The sequence below is a fragment of the Budorcas taxicolor genome, chromosome 4, assembly GCF_023091745.1.
Source record: "Budorcas taxicolor isolate Tak-1 chromosome 4, Takin1.1, whole genome shotgun sequence".
In the NCBI taxonomy this organism is placed as follows: domain Eukaryota; kingdom Metazoa; phylum Chordata; class Mammalia; order Artiodactyla; family Bovidae; genus Budorcas; species Budorcas taxicolor.
In genome coordinates, this window is record NC_068913.1 from 46,481,871 (window position 1) to 46,495,874 (window position 14,004).

Sequence of the window (14,004 nt, forward strand, 5' to 3'; positions counted from 1 at the left end):
AAAGTTAAATCTTTTGAATGTCTAACATTTAATTAAAGAACTCTAAAAATTCGTCAGTTACACTTACCAACTAATGTTCTTATTCTGTTCATTTCTTCTTTTTTCCTTTGGGCCCTTGTTGCTCTGTTCTGCTTTTCAATCCATCTCCTTTCGTCACGGCTATTAAATAGGAAATGTTGGAAACAAGCTATTGCTTATAGATGGTATGGTAACACTTTATAAATAAATAAAACTAGTTAAGCAACCAGAAGAAAAAGAATTTGCTGACTTGAGCTTTATTGACAATTTCGGTAAGTAATTTCATTAGCATATCATATTTAGCACTATTAAGCTTAACTTGTGAGATGGGATCTCAAAATATCAAAAAAGTCATTTAAAATGGATACACAGACAAATGTGAAAGAAAATACACACGGTGCATTTTTATATCATCACAAATACCAAAGAACCAAAGAAATGTCTTATCAATGATTTACATACATACCATTCTGCTTTTTCTTTTTCTTCTTCATCTAAATAAGAAAATTCTCTCCAAGAATCAAAATTATACCTAATATAAATAGAAATAAAATAAAGTCAAGCTAAAACAAATGAAAAATATCTTCCTTTTAAAATTAAGTTAGGGGCATAAAATTTTAAGAAACTTTAATGACAAGTGGATGAGTTTAATAGATCCCTCCCCTCTTTTCTGATACTAAAATCACACTATACTCCAGTCTTTTTCTTCTTCTTTTTAAAACGATGCTGTATTTGTAGTCAAAGTCTAAAATACTTATCAGCCCCAAATCAAAATCCAGCTTCCTGCTATCTCTTTTGAATATCTGGTTTTACTCTTGACTGGGACTTGTTACAAGCTGTCCCTGCCTTCACCTCCACTAGGTTTGTCAAGTTTTAAGGTCACCTAGTAATGGTTACTTTACCTGGTTTGTATTTTCCGAAGGTAAGAGCAACTACAACTGACAGAGCTAAATTTGTCGTTTCTGTTTTACAGTGATTTTGTTTTCATATTTACCAGATACTTAATGAGAAAGTATAGCACACATAATATAAAAGTAGAAAATAAGCAATATGTATTAAAATTCGTGAACCAGTTGAAGACCACAGTCTTCCTTTGTCATATATTCAAATAACTTTAAAAAATAAATGAAAAATTATTTTTTACTGAATTCAAATGACTCCTTTTCATTTTTTTTATTGCTATAGTGTGCTTGACATCTAGAAATCTGGTTGATACAAAACAGATTGAAAAAATAATCATAAAAACTAAACATTACACAGGGGATAATACAGCATTCTGTGGAAACTTTGATTTCTTAAGAGTCCTCCTTTTGTTCAGTGAAGGTTCTGTGATTTCCCCATCCATCAATTAATTTATAAAAGTCAATCAAGTACTTATTGATTACTTTTCTTAAAAAAATGAAAGCACTGGAGAAACAATGTATTCACTCACCAGAAAGAATAAAATGCATCTACATCTTCAAATGATGAATTCATATCACCAAGTTTAGGGACATTTTTTTTATTTGACCACCTGAAATATTGAAAAAAAGAAAAGCTAAAAACATTTTGTACAAACATTCAACAACTGATTTGTTAAAAAAGTTTTTATCAATCCCTTACAATCTCCCTGCCCTATGTCCTCCGTGACTAAGAGACAGAGCAGGGGGATCAGGAGTGCTGTGATGAGCAATACAGGTGCAGTAAAAGGGAGGGCAAGGGGAGGATGGGGTGCAGGATAAAACAATGGAGCAGTGTTCTCACTCTCAGCTTATCTTCAGTTCTGTAAATTACAAGGTTGTGGAAGATGCCAGGGGTGGCCAGGAAAAACAGACTCTAGTGCTGCGTTTCAAGCTCACTTAGTCCTGCAGTACAGGCAGTACAGAAGTGACCTACAGGCTGAGCCTTTTAAGAAATGTGAATCCTCAGAGGGAATAGATTTCCACCTCCTCATCTCTACCACCTCCCCCTTAAGAATCAGACTTGTAGGTTTAGCACTTCACCCACCAACTCTGGAAGGACCCTGAGACTGCTACTGACCTGTTTTTCCAACTTGATGCGCTGTTCCACACACACACATGAATACAATACACTAATTTTTTTTTAACAACCTTAATTTTTTTTTGTTTAAACCACAAAACAAAGGTAAGGAGAAAGGGTGTAGGAAATAGTAGGCTGTATCAAACCACTAATCAAAGTGCTTCTCAAACTTAGCTGCTGCTGCTGCTGCTAAGTCGCTTCAGTTGTGTCCAACTCTGTGCGACCCCATAGATGGCAGCCCACCAGCCTCCCCCGTCCCTGGGATTCTCCAGGTAAGAACACTGGAGTGGGTTGCCACTTCCTTCTCCAATGCGTGAAAGTGAAAAGTGAAAGTGAAGTCGCTCAGTCGTGCCCGACTCTTAGAGACCCCATGGACTGTAGCCCACCAGGCTCTTCCATCCATGGGATTTTCCAGGCAAGAGTATTGGAGTGGGTTGCCATTGCCTTCTCCCAAACTTAGCTACCCATCAAAATCGCCTGCGAGCATTAAAAAACCTATAGGCATTCCAAACCACTTAGATTAAAATCACAGTTTCTCCAGGTGGAACCCAGGCATCAGGAACTGTTCAAGCTCCCCAGCTGATTCCAATATGCAGCTAAGATGTGCTGAGGAAACCTTCCAGTGCAGATGGAAGCAAAAAATGTAGATTACTGGTTCACACAATTTGAAACCGATTTTAATTAAATAAATTACATATGACTTAATCTTAAATATAAATTCAGCCTTTGTCAGAGAACCTTATGATAACCAGATGCTCAAAAATAGAATAAAAGTTTTTCCTAAATGAAAACTGACCAAATGTAGTAGTGTACCTGTTAACAAAGGTGAAGGAGAAAATGGGAAATCACTGTCACCTAAGTATCAGCATCGCACTACATAAAGTCAATCACTATTCTTTCCCCCAAAGGAAATTTAAAAGAAAAATGTCCTGCGAGCTAATTTAACTAAAGGAAGGAAGAACTGTTTAGAGAATAAAATAAACAATTATAGTAAGTTCAGCAGAGGAGCTCAATATTGTAAAGGAGGAGGAGGAAGAGAACCAAGCTATTGTTAGAGGGAAACAACAGAAACTTGGAACTATAAGAAGCCAGCCAGTAAAGCATTATGATCACAAGGGAATGCCATAACTCACCTGGAATTCCTTTCAAACACTGGGGAAAACACTTCGAAGAAATTGTCCTTTGCTTCACTTTTAGAAGGAACTGAGTTATCAAAAGTAGGATCTACACTGTTAAATGCTCGTCTTTTCACTGGATCAGATAACATTTCATAAGCTGAAGAAGAAAAAATCAAAGGTCATATCACCATAATGCTACATTTTTTTCCTTAAAATAAAACTATGTTTTGTACTTAAAAGTTGTATGTGCTTATGGGGAGGGGAGGACTTCAGTAATAGCTTGGGCACTGCTGGTTGCAACTGGACTTAAAAACTTCTGTAAGTATCTCCTCTGGAAAAGAAGGGACAAAACAGTAAACACTCAATCTTGAAGAAAGCATGACTGAGGAAAAAGAAACAGCTAGAAAATTAACTGTCAGATCCCAAGGCTGTTAAAAAAAAAACACAAAGGATCTGTGGCATCCTGAGCACTGTGTAAGAGTGAGCCAATAAAGATAAGTTTGAAAAGTGTGTATCCAGTTTTTAAAAAATTAACATCAAAATTAAAAGTCACATTTAAGGAAACATTTAGAAATGGTGGTTGTCTCTATTAATTTGCTTATGAGGATATGGCTATGTAAATAGCCACTGACAGTTGTGGGTCCTTTACTAGGATAGAATCAACTTCTTGATTTAAATAAGCAAAATATCTGAGGAACAACTTAATTCCATAAAGTGTCTGAAACTGAAAAAGATCTTAGTAGTCTCAACCTTAAACACAGCACTTATATGAAGTAACTCCAGGATAAGCTTCTCGTAAGAATCACCTGCAGATCTTGTTAAAAATGCAGATTCAGATTCAGTAGGTCTGGGGCATGGCCAAAACTTCTGCATTTCTGACAACCTGCATTTCTGGTATTGCTGATGCTGTTGGTTGGGAGAAGCTCACTTTATAAAGTGAGGCTGTGGGGGAGATGACCACAAATAACCAGATGTTAACTAAAAATGTTTTTAAATGTTATGGTATAAATGAACTACAGTCTACATAGGAAACCCAATCCAAACAATTAATAAAGAATCTTCATTATTAAAAATTCCCAACTCTTAATCTGCTTTCTTACCTTTAGTTATGCAAGTGAAGTAGTCATTATCTCCTTCTTTTATTGGTTCACCAGCTGCTTTCCGTTTGTCCGGGTGATGTTTTAAAACCATTGCTTTATCTACAAAGTAAGATTTGGATAACTTGTCCTTTTAGTCATCAAAATTAAAAACGAAGATCAGTTAAGCAGAGCCATTTTTAAAAGCATAATATTAGTTTAAAAAATATTTTCTCCCACAGTAAAACATATGCTTATTAAAAAGAAATTACAGAGAAATAATTTTAGTGTGTGTGTGCTCAGTCATGTCCAATTCTGTGCAACCCCATGGACTGCACCCTGCCAGGCTCCTCTGTCCATGGGATTTTCCAGCAAGATTGTTAGAGTGGGTTGCCATTTCCTCCTCCAGGGGATCTTCCTGATCCAGAAACCCAAGTCTCTTGTGTCTCCCACATTGGCAGGCAGATTCTTTACGACTGGGCCACCTGAGAAACCCTGAAATAACTGGCCAAAGTGCCAGCACCCAAAAAGACAACTGCTATTAATATTTTGGAGTACTTCCACACAGACTTTTCGGCCTTAAGCATATAGCTTTAAAAATGTAGGTATAATCATATTATATATACCAATTTAAGTTGTGATTTTTTTCAACTAAGCATTACAGCAGTTCCATTTTCCAGGCAGTTGCAAACGCTTCAGAAAATTTTAACAACTATTTAGTACAGTATTTCAAGTAGATTTATCATAACTTATTCAACTATTTCCCTACTGTTGGGTATTTACTATAGATTGTTTCCAATTCTTCACTACTATAAGCTATTTCAATATGCATCATTTTGTACAGAAGTATTTTTTCATATTTATGACTCTTTCTTCTCAGAATATACTTAGAGAAGTATATCAGTGAGTGAAATGTATGAACAAGTCCCTTTCTAAAAGTTATACCACTGCAACCCCTATGTTAACATTCTTTTCACCACAACCTCAACAGCACTGACCCAATCATTTAAAACATCATTATCACTGGCGCTCAAGGAGATCAAAAAAATTTTTGTGGTTGTTTCTATCTTTCATCCCTTACTTATGGAGTAATATAGAGCTATCATAGTTTTTCTTCTTAGTCTGTGAGTCATTTTACAATGAATAATGGCTAGCTGTTAATATCCATTAAGCATTTAAAAGGTGCCAGCACTATTTATCAATTAATCTTTTCAGTAACTCTCTGAGAAAAGTACTATTAGTTTCTCCATTTTACAGATGAGGAAATAAGGCACAAGGAGGTTAAATACCACTTACTTTACCTCTGTGCAACCTGTCCAAAGTCCTGGCCAAATCGGGCTCCAATCCAGGCAGCCTGACTCCAGAGCCTGTGCTTGTATGCTGCCTCTCCTAGTCCATCATGTTTGATGCTCATGCTCTCCCCAGCTGCTGTGACCATTCTTGTGTTTTTAAAAAACATTCAGTTCATTAATTCATATTTACTGATTATTTCCTTTATATTGTATTACAGTACTTATAAAGGAGGTCCTTCATTCTTCAGAAGTTTGATATGTTTTTATCTGAGTATCTTCTATGGTCAAAATTGAAAAGCTTATTTAATTTTCAAAGTCCTAATATTATCTAATAATCCTTCCCTTCTCTACTAATTTGTGAGGCTTCCTTTATCTCAGTAAATTTTACCAAGGTCTGTTTCTGGCTATTCTTGTCACGGGATTATCTTTAAAATGACTCTATCTTTCTAATATATTTGATGGTACCTTCCAGAAACTACTATTTTTGTTTATTTTTCTTGCACTTGGCTACTTAATTCCACTCTTTTAATTTTTAGACAGATCCTGTTACCTACAGCTTCCCTTTTGACTCAGCTGGTAAAGAATCCACCTGCAATGTGGGAGACCTGGGTTTGATCCCTGGGTTGGGAAGCTCCCCTGGAGAAGGGACAGGCTACCCACTCCAGTATTCTGGCCTGGAGAAGTCCATGGACTGCGTAGTCCATGGGGTAGCAGAGAGGTGGACATGACTGAGCGACTTTCACTTTCATATATTACCTATAAATAACATATTTCTTTCTAATAGTTCTCTCTCCTTTAATATCTTAATTCACTGACTCAAACTTCCAAATAGCATAAAAGTCATTGGCAGACTCCCTCATGGGTGTTTATGAGAATATCACAGTTAAAAGTTTGCTGGCAGTGAAATCTGAAATATGTAGGAATTAATTGTATTTCTTTTCAAAGTTCTATTTCTCAAAAAGGAGTGAATATTAAATTGTACTGTATGTACTTTCACTATCTTCTTAGGACATCACATTGACATTGATAATATTATGTAAAATATAAGCAGATTTAGCTTTGTTAATATATTTCTTAAGAGTAATATTCATCAGCAGCATTCTTTTAACATTGTTGAATTCATTTTGCTATTAACTGTTTTTGTTTGTTTTTAGTATTATTCAATACATTCATGGATGAGATTTGTAGTTTTGTTTTTTTTTTAAAGCTTTTATGGCCACATTTAAAAAATTAATTAGAGTAGTTTGAAGATTCACAACTAAATTAAGAGGGTGATTAACAGACTTATAGACCCTCTGCCCTTCCTTATCAATTCCTCCCACCAGAGCAGTCCATTTGTTATTTTTTTTTTAATCTGGTTTTTTTTTTTTCAAATCTGGCTGCACCATGTGGCTTGTGGGATCTCAGTTCCCTAACCAGAGATCAAACCCAGGCCTTGGCAATGAAAGTGCTAAGTCCTAACCATTGGACTAGCAGGGAATGCCCACTATTTGCTACAACTGATGACCCTACACTAACACTTCACAATCACCTAAAGGCCACAGTGTTCACTCCTGGTGGTGGATATTCTGTGGGTTTGGATGAATGCATGACAACACATATCCACCATAATATACAGAGTATTTTCACTGCCCCAAATCCTCTGCATTCTACCTATTCATCTCTCCTCAATCCCTCAACCCCTGGCAACCAAGAACTTTTCACTGACTTTTCCATAATTCTGCCTTTCAATGCCACATTTTCATACTAGGATTACATTAACAGTCATGAAATGAATTGTTCCTAAAACAGTTTATGTTCAGCATGAGAATTTTCAATTCCTTAAGCATTTGAAAAAATATCCACTTAAGAATACTATAAGAAGAATACTTTTCCTTCTTATAAATCCATTTTAAGATATTATCTTCTTTTGTCTTTCCATCTTCCTCAATGATATCCTTTTAAATATGTGAATTGAATGTTTTATTTTTTCTCTCCTTTAGAAAAGGTAACAGGTATTCTCTGGTGGTCCAGCAGTTAAGATTCCACGCTTCTACTGCGAGGGACCTGAGTTCGATTCCTGATCAGAGGACTAAGATGCCACATGCCTTGCAGTGCAGAAAAAAAAAACCGGGGGCGGGGCGGGGAGGAGAAGGTAACATGACAGCTTTGCAGGCAATGAACTTCCTGATGGTAGGGCTCTAGCTGCCAGCCGTCTGTTCTGATAGTCAGTGATCTTGCTCTCACATCTATTAATACAATTTTTATTTCTGTCTAGGTCCAAGTGTATGTATATACAAATACTCAAGTCAATTTTTTTTTGGTTTGTTGAATCAGATCTACTTTATTACATAGAATAAAGTGTTCATATTTTAAGTACTCCATTCAAAAGGTTGTGAAATTGTATACAGCTGCTTAACAACCACTCAAAGGAAAATACAGATTGTTTTCATCACTCAGAGTTCCCCTGTACCCTCTTTTTTCAGTCAAGTCCCACCCCCCACCAACTGGGGCTACCCTTCTGATTTCTCTCATGAGAGATTATGTTTGTAGGCTCTTGAAGTTCATCTAAATGGAATCATACAGTATGTATTTGTATCTGACATAATGTTTTAAGATTCACCCCCCTTATGTATATCAGCAATTTTTAAAAAACTGCTGAACACTATTTTATGAATATAAGCAGTTTGTTTATCCATCATCCTGTTGGTGAACATTTGGGTGGCTTCCAGTTTTTGGATACTGTGAATGAGGCTGTTATGGAATATTTCTGTACAATATTTCTTTTTATGGCATATTTAGTGATTTTTGTATACACTGCAAGGGTTCAGAAACTTTGATAAATACACTTTTGTTTTTTTGAGCTACAGTCAAAAAAACAAACAAACAAATAATTGTATTATCAGTTTGTCCACTAACACTCAAGAGGAGACATTTTCACCTTCTAGCTGGTTTAAGAAGAAAAGGAATTTACTGAAGGTTATTAGGCACCTCACAGGAACTAAGAGTCTGACTATTAGGCCTGGAAGCTTACTAGCCAGAAACAACAATCATATCATATAGGATAGTTCAGAGGTGTGATGACCCCACCATTGTTAGGCACTGCAAGAAGGAAGCACTGGCTTTTCCCACAGCCAGTGGTTGGGGAAAACCATAGCTTCTCTAGTCACCGCTTGGGGCTCTTCTACCCTCGTTGGCAAAATGGATGCTGTGCAGATCGGCCTAACTCACACTGTTCTCCTTTGAAATTCAAGTGTGTGCTGAGGAGTAAACCCTAATGGCAACCCACTCCAGTATTCTTGCCTGGAAAATTCCATGGAGAGGAGGCTGGCAGGCTACAGTCCAAGGAGTCACAGAGTTGGACACAACTAACCACACACATGCACGCACACATGCCTACAAATATTCTCAATCTCAAGTCACAGCTCTTTATAAATCAGGTAAGTTTTCTTCTTTATTTGCAATTACTGCCTCTGTTACATTTATTCTGACCCGCTCTTTAGGGAAATCTGACATCTTTTTATTCTTTCCTTCTGAATCTTGGGACATTCCTCTAGGCTCTCTGCTTTACTGTTTTCTAACTGTAGTCAGCCTTTGTAATTCTAAACCTTGCTCTCCTGTTTTGAGTTTCCAGGCAATTCTATTTTTTTTTCTCTTGAGTCTCTTTCTGCAATGCCTATGCCGCCCCCGCCTTACCCCAATGCAACATCTACGTATCACACTGACAAGGTGGACTAAGTCTTCTTTTGAACCTTGTAATAAAGTCTGAGATAGGCGATGCCTGTTTTTTGTTAATAGTCTCCTCTTAAGCTACACTGTTTTTTCCCTCACTGACTCTTCCACCTGGTCACCTCTAGTCATTTATGTACAGTATACTCTGCCCAGAGGTGGGGCTGAAGGAGGCAAAAGATGTCCTCCAATATTAAAAATGAGATAATGGAGGCCAAAGAACATCTTTCAGTTTGAAAGAGAGACCAGGGTAATTTCTGAGCAACTGTTGTGCATGTTTATTGTAATTTCGGACTTCTCTCTCCTCCCTTCCTCACCAAAGACAGTTTCTGGGGTTTTGAAGGTACATTACTAAATGGGCTTTTATTGTACACTCATATTGCTATTATCAGAAAAAGCATCTATGATTTTTTACATAGAAGTACAGCTGATTTACAATATTGTGTTAGTTTCAGTTTATAGCAGTGATTCAGATATATATATATTTTTCCGATTCTTTTCCATTATAGATTATTACAAAAAGTCTCTATTATTTCTAATTTCAAGAGGCATTCTATGAAACAGTTTTCAGCTTAAAATATGAGAATTACTTTTCAAATATTAATTTATTTATATTTATTTGGTTGCAACGGGCCTTAGTTGTGGCCTATCGGATCTTCAGTTGCACATATCAGATCCAGCTCCCTGACCAGGGATTGAATCTGGGTCTCCTTCACTGGAGCACAGAGTTCTAGCCACTGGACCACCCAGGAAGTCCTCCATAAGAAGTATTTTAAGCTAAAATTATTAAATTTAGAAAATTCAAATCAAAGACTTTATTTCCAAGCAGAGACTATCAAACCTACATGCATCATTTGCCAGTGTGGCACTTTTTCTTCAAGAAAAAAATGGAAATACTTTTAGTATGCAAGTACTTTCTCTTAGTCCATCATTCAACTTTCCTAGCAATTTATTCTTTTCAGATAATGCAGAAAAGAAAAAAAAAATGACTTACTTTATCCACTCATGAATGAATCCCTAATTTTCATCATAGCCATACAAAAAATTAAAACTTTCAACAAACTATTATGTACAAAATATGCTGTAAGGATATACTATACAATGCAGGGAATATAATCAATATTTCACAATAACTACAAATGGAGTATAACTTTTAAAAATTGTGAATCACTATACTGGACACCTGTAATTTATATAATATTATACACTAACTACACTTTAATTTAAAAAATTAAAATGTGAAAAAAGCCTACAACCTCCTTTATGTGTTGGTAACAGGATTCAAGAACTAGAAGGGTCTCAAATGTAATCAGACTCATATTATTAGGTTTGTCTATGCTAATAACTACAAACTTGCAAACAATTAACTTTGCATTTTTACTTTTGGACTAGATTCCAGGGAGCAGTAAGTAGCAGTCATCTATTTTACAGTGACAGAGGAAAGAGAGTGTCAGTCTTCTGAATAAATACTGAGAATATTCAACAAGGAGGCAGAGAGTTAGTTGTAAATCCACATGATGTTAATAATCTGTACATTGGGGGTACAAAACTTTTGGCAACAGAATATTCAAAAATTAATTTCTATTATCCCAATAAAATGAATGGACTTAACAGAAGCAAACAGATGTTTCTTTTATAATCATTACATATGCTTCTATCTTTAGAGAAACAATTCCCTCATCTTAAAACATAAAACTACTTTCATAGTTCTAAATCACTTTCAGTTCTTTTACAAATTTGTATGTGCCAACACATTTATAGTATTTGTATGCTATTCTCTCAGAATAAGACTTTGCAGACACTTTTCCAGAGCAAATAAAATTTCCTAGCATTTATGTATATTGCAATGACAATTCATATGCATTAACATATGCTTATTCTAAAATCATGGCAGGCTTTAAAGAAATCCAATAATAGGTCTTAAATAATCTCATAAATTCAACTAACAAAATGAAGAAGATACTTCCTGTGACTTTCCTAAATACAAACAATAACAGGAAAAATTTGAGTTTATTTATCACAGTTGTGTGTGCTTTATGCTCAGTCACATCTGACTCTTTGTGCACCCCCTGGACTGTAGTCCACAAAGTGTCTCTGTCCGTGGAATTTTCCAGGCAATAAAACAAGTGGGTTGCCATTCCCTGCTTCAGGGGATCTTCCCGACCCAGGGACTGAACCCGAGTCTCCTGCATTCACAGGTGGATTCTTTACCACTGCATCACCTGGGAAGCCCCATTTATCGTACTTAGGCTCAACCGGTATTTTTCAACATGAGGTAGGTCTCATTCAGTCATCTTTCTCCAAGTAGAATACTTTCTCTTCTTGACTGACCCTGATTCCCTGCTCCTTTTTCATATGGCCACAATTTTACCTCCTCTGATCTCAATATCCATTCTCTACAGTAGAAGGCAGAACACTGTTCTAAGATAAAAGAGAAAACTGATCACCTTCACCTCTTTCATGAAGCTTTACTAATTAGGTGACAAAACAGTGTGTAAGAAATTACGTCCACAAGACATCAGAGGACAGAACAGTTTAGAACACTAAGTGGACAGTGACGCTTAAGCCAATGAAGACTGGTTTGCCAACGATTTCTGCCCCTGCACCTGCACCCCACCAACTTTTAACCTTGTCAATAAAAAGAACAATGAAGCATCAGATACCTCCTTCTCGGACAGAAGAGATAAGATGGTATCAACAGAAATGTGACCTAAGATCACAAAAGAGCACCGACAAACTGAAGCTATCAAGGCATCTTCCACTAAGCACAACTGGCCAAACTTCCAAAGGGAGGCGAAATACTATTTTTTTTAAAAGTGTGCCATTAGAAGAATGTTGTTTATTCTGTCACAAATATACTCACCTGGTTTCTTGACCCTAATGAGAATATCCATTCAGGAGACTTATTGTTTATTTTTGATTTTGAAGGTAAGGAGACTGTGGTTATACACTGGTATACTACATAACTTACATTAAATCCAGAGTTATGCCTAGAAACTGTAATCATGCAATACTTTTTCAAGAGGATAACATTTGCTATGGCAGATATTTGATTATTCCAAAATAACCAAGTACTTACGAGCTGCTTTAATCTGTCTCTGTGTAGCTTTGTATCTTACATGGCCAAGTCCAAGTACTGCATAATGATCTTGGTTCTGATAAAGACACAAAAGGGAGTCAAATGTGAAATGAAGCCATATATCCTATCCCTTGTGTTGCTATCCTAATACAATGTTTCCTAAAATGAGACTCTCATAATAGAAGTCTAGTGAAATATTCCACATGAGTCCTGAGGTCATAGAAGTTTAGAAAACGTGGACCACTGTATATATAGCCTTCTTGATAATTTGTATACACAGAAAGCAAACAAAGGCTCTGAGAAGCCCTGCAGTTAAAAAAAAAAAAAAACAAAACCCAAAACAAAAACAAGCAGACAGAAACTTAGAAAGTCTAGTATTTTTTGAAATTACTTGACCAAATAACTTTTTCTATTAATACAAATTAATATCCTATGGCTATCCTTAAATCAAGGTATAGCCAGAAAGATTTCAGAACTGAGGGGAGCATTACAGAAGCCCCAGTAGGTTGGGCCAGTGGCAACGACAGGATAGGAACCATGTGAAGCAAAGAAGCTTGGATGAACATTTTGACAAACTGGGGTTTCTTTGGATAGCAAGCACCTGCTTTCATTTTTCCTTGCAAATTTAGAGGCTGAGGCAGCACTTGAGCGAAGGCTCCTAACAGAACTCAAAGGGTGTATGTAGTATCAGAGATTGAGTGGGAAGAAAGGGGAGTTGAAGGTATAAAACATGGGAGAAAAAAAATCGAATAGGATCAACTGGTGTTCCTTTAAATTCAGGACTGCAAACTCCCAATGGATGGGTTCCTTTACTATGCCCGGCACTCACACTTCATTCCACTCTCTCCAACTATTATTACATACCTTGGTCCTCTAGTCTTTCCTTAAGCTTCATAGACCCTGCTCCACCCTCTCATCAATGGCCTTGTTTCCTGCTTAAGGAAAACTATGTAAATTACCACACTCAAATTCCTGCATCTTTTTGCCACTGTCCTGCATCCATGTATCTTTTCCCTTTCCCTCACCACTGAGAAAGCCTGTCTTACTAAGACAAATTACTCCATTCCTCTTCTTGGTTCTAAACACCATCTTCTCTACGTCTGTCAAATGCTACCATCTTTCAGCCGTCTTCTAAATTTCAACTGAATTATTTTCATCAGTATTAGAAGATGTTCTGTTATCGCTCCTCATTGAGACCTTGCTTCCATTTCTTAGCTTCCCATCAAAATTACTTCTTGAAAAAGCTGTCCTCCTTTAGCTTTACATCCTCTAGAATTTACTTTTCAAATCACTCCAATCTAGTTCTACTCTGTCCATTCTCAGCCCTGGGGTTATGAAGCTGCTCTCTTCAGAAACAGTTTCCAACTGCCAAATACAAGATCACCCAACTGCCTTTATTTGATTTCAACTTTCACTGGCAGCACCGGTGACTCTCTTCTTGAAACATTATCTTGCTTTAGTTTCTGTGCATCCACTGTTTTTCTCCCATCTTTCAGTACCTTTTCCAGTTATTCTGACTGGCTTCTCAATGCCCTACAAAGCTCAGTCCTGGGGTTTCTTTGTCTCTCTCTATACCTTGATCCAAGCTGATCTGATCCGATGCCAGGGTTGGAAGATAGTAATTGCCCTGTAAATGCTCATTAACTCCCTAGTTCACTCTACCACATATGTCTGAGTTCCAGATGCAGAGCAAC

The 14,004-nt window shown here is 36.7% G+C and overlaps 1 protein-coding gene across 1 annotated transcript in view; it reads right to left on the minus strand.

Moving 5' to 3' along the window:
* Positions 1-14,004, minus strand: part of DNAJC2 (DnaJ heat shock protein family (Hsp40) member C2) — a 30,657-nt gene that overhangs the window by 13,390 nt on the left and 3,263 nt on the right. The window contains exons 3-8 of the mRNA XM_052638369.1: positions 12,311-12,386; positions 4,256-4,354; positions 3,171-3,312; positions 1,451-1,531; positions 485-550; positions 68-159 (exon numbers count right to left, since the gene is read on the minus strand). Of these exons, the coding sequence (XP_052494329.1) occupies positions 68-159; positions 485-550; positions 1,451-1,531; positions 3,171-3,312; positions 4,256-4,354; positions 12,311-12,386 (556 nt within the window). The remainder of the gene's footprint in view (positions 1-67; positions 160-484; positions 551-1,450; positions 1,532-3,170; positions 3,313-4,255; positions 4,355-12,310; positions 12,387-14,004) is intronic.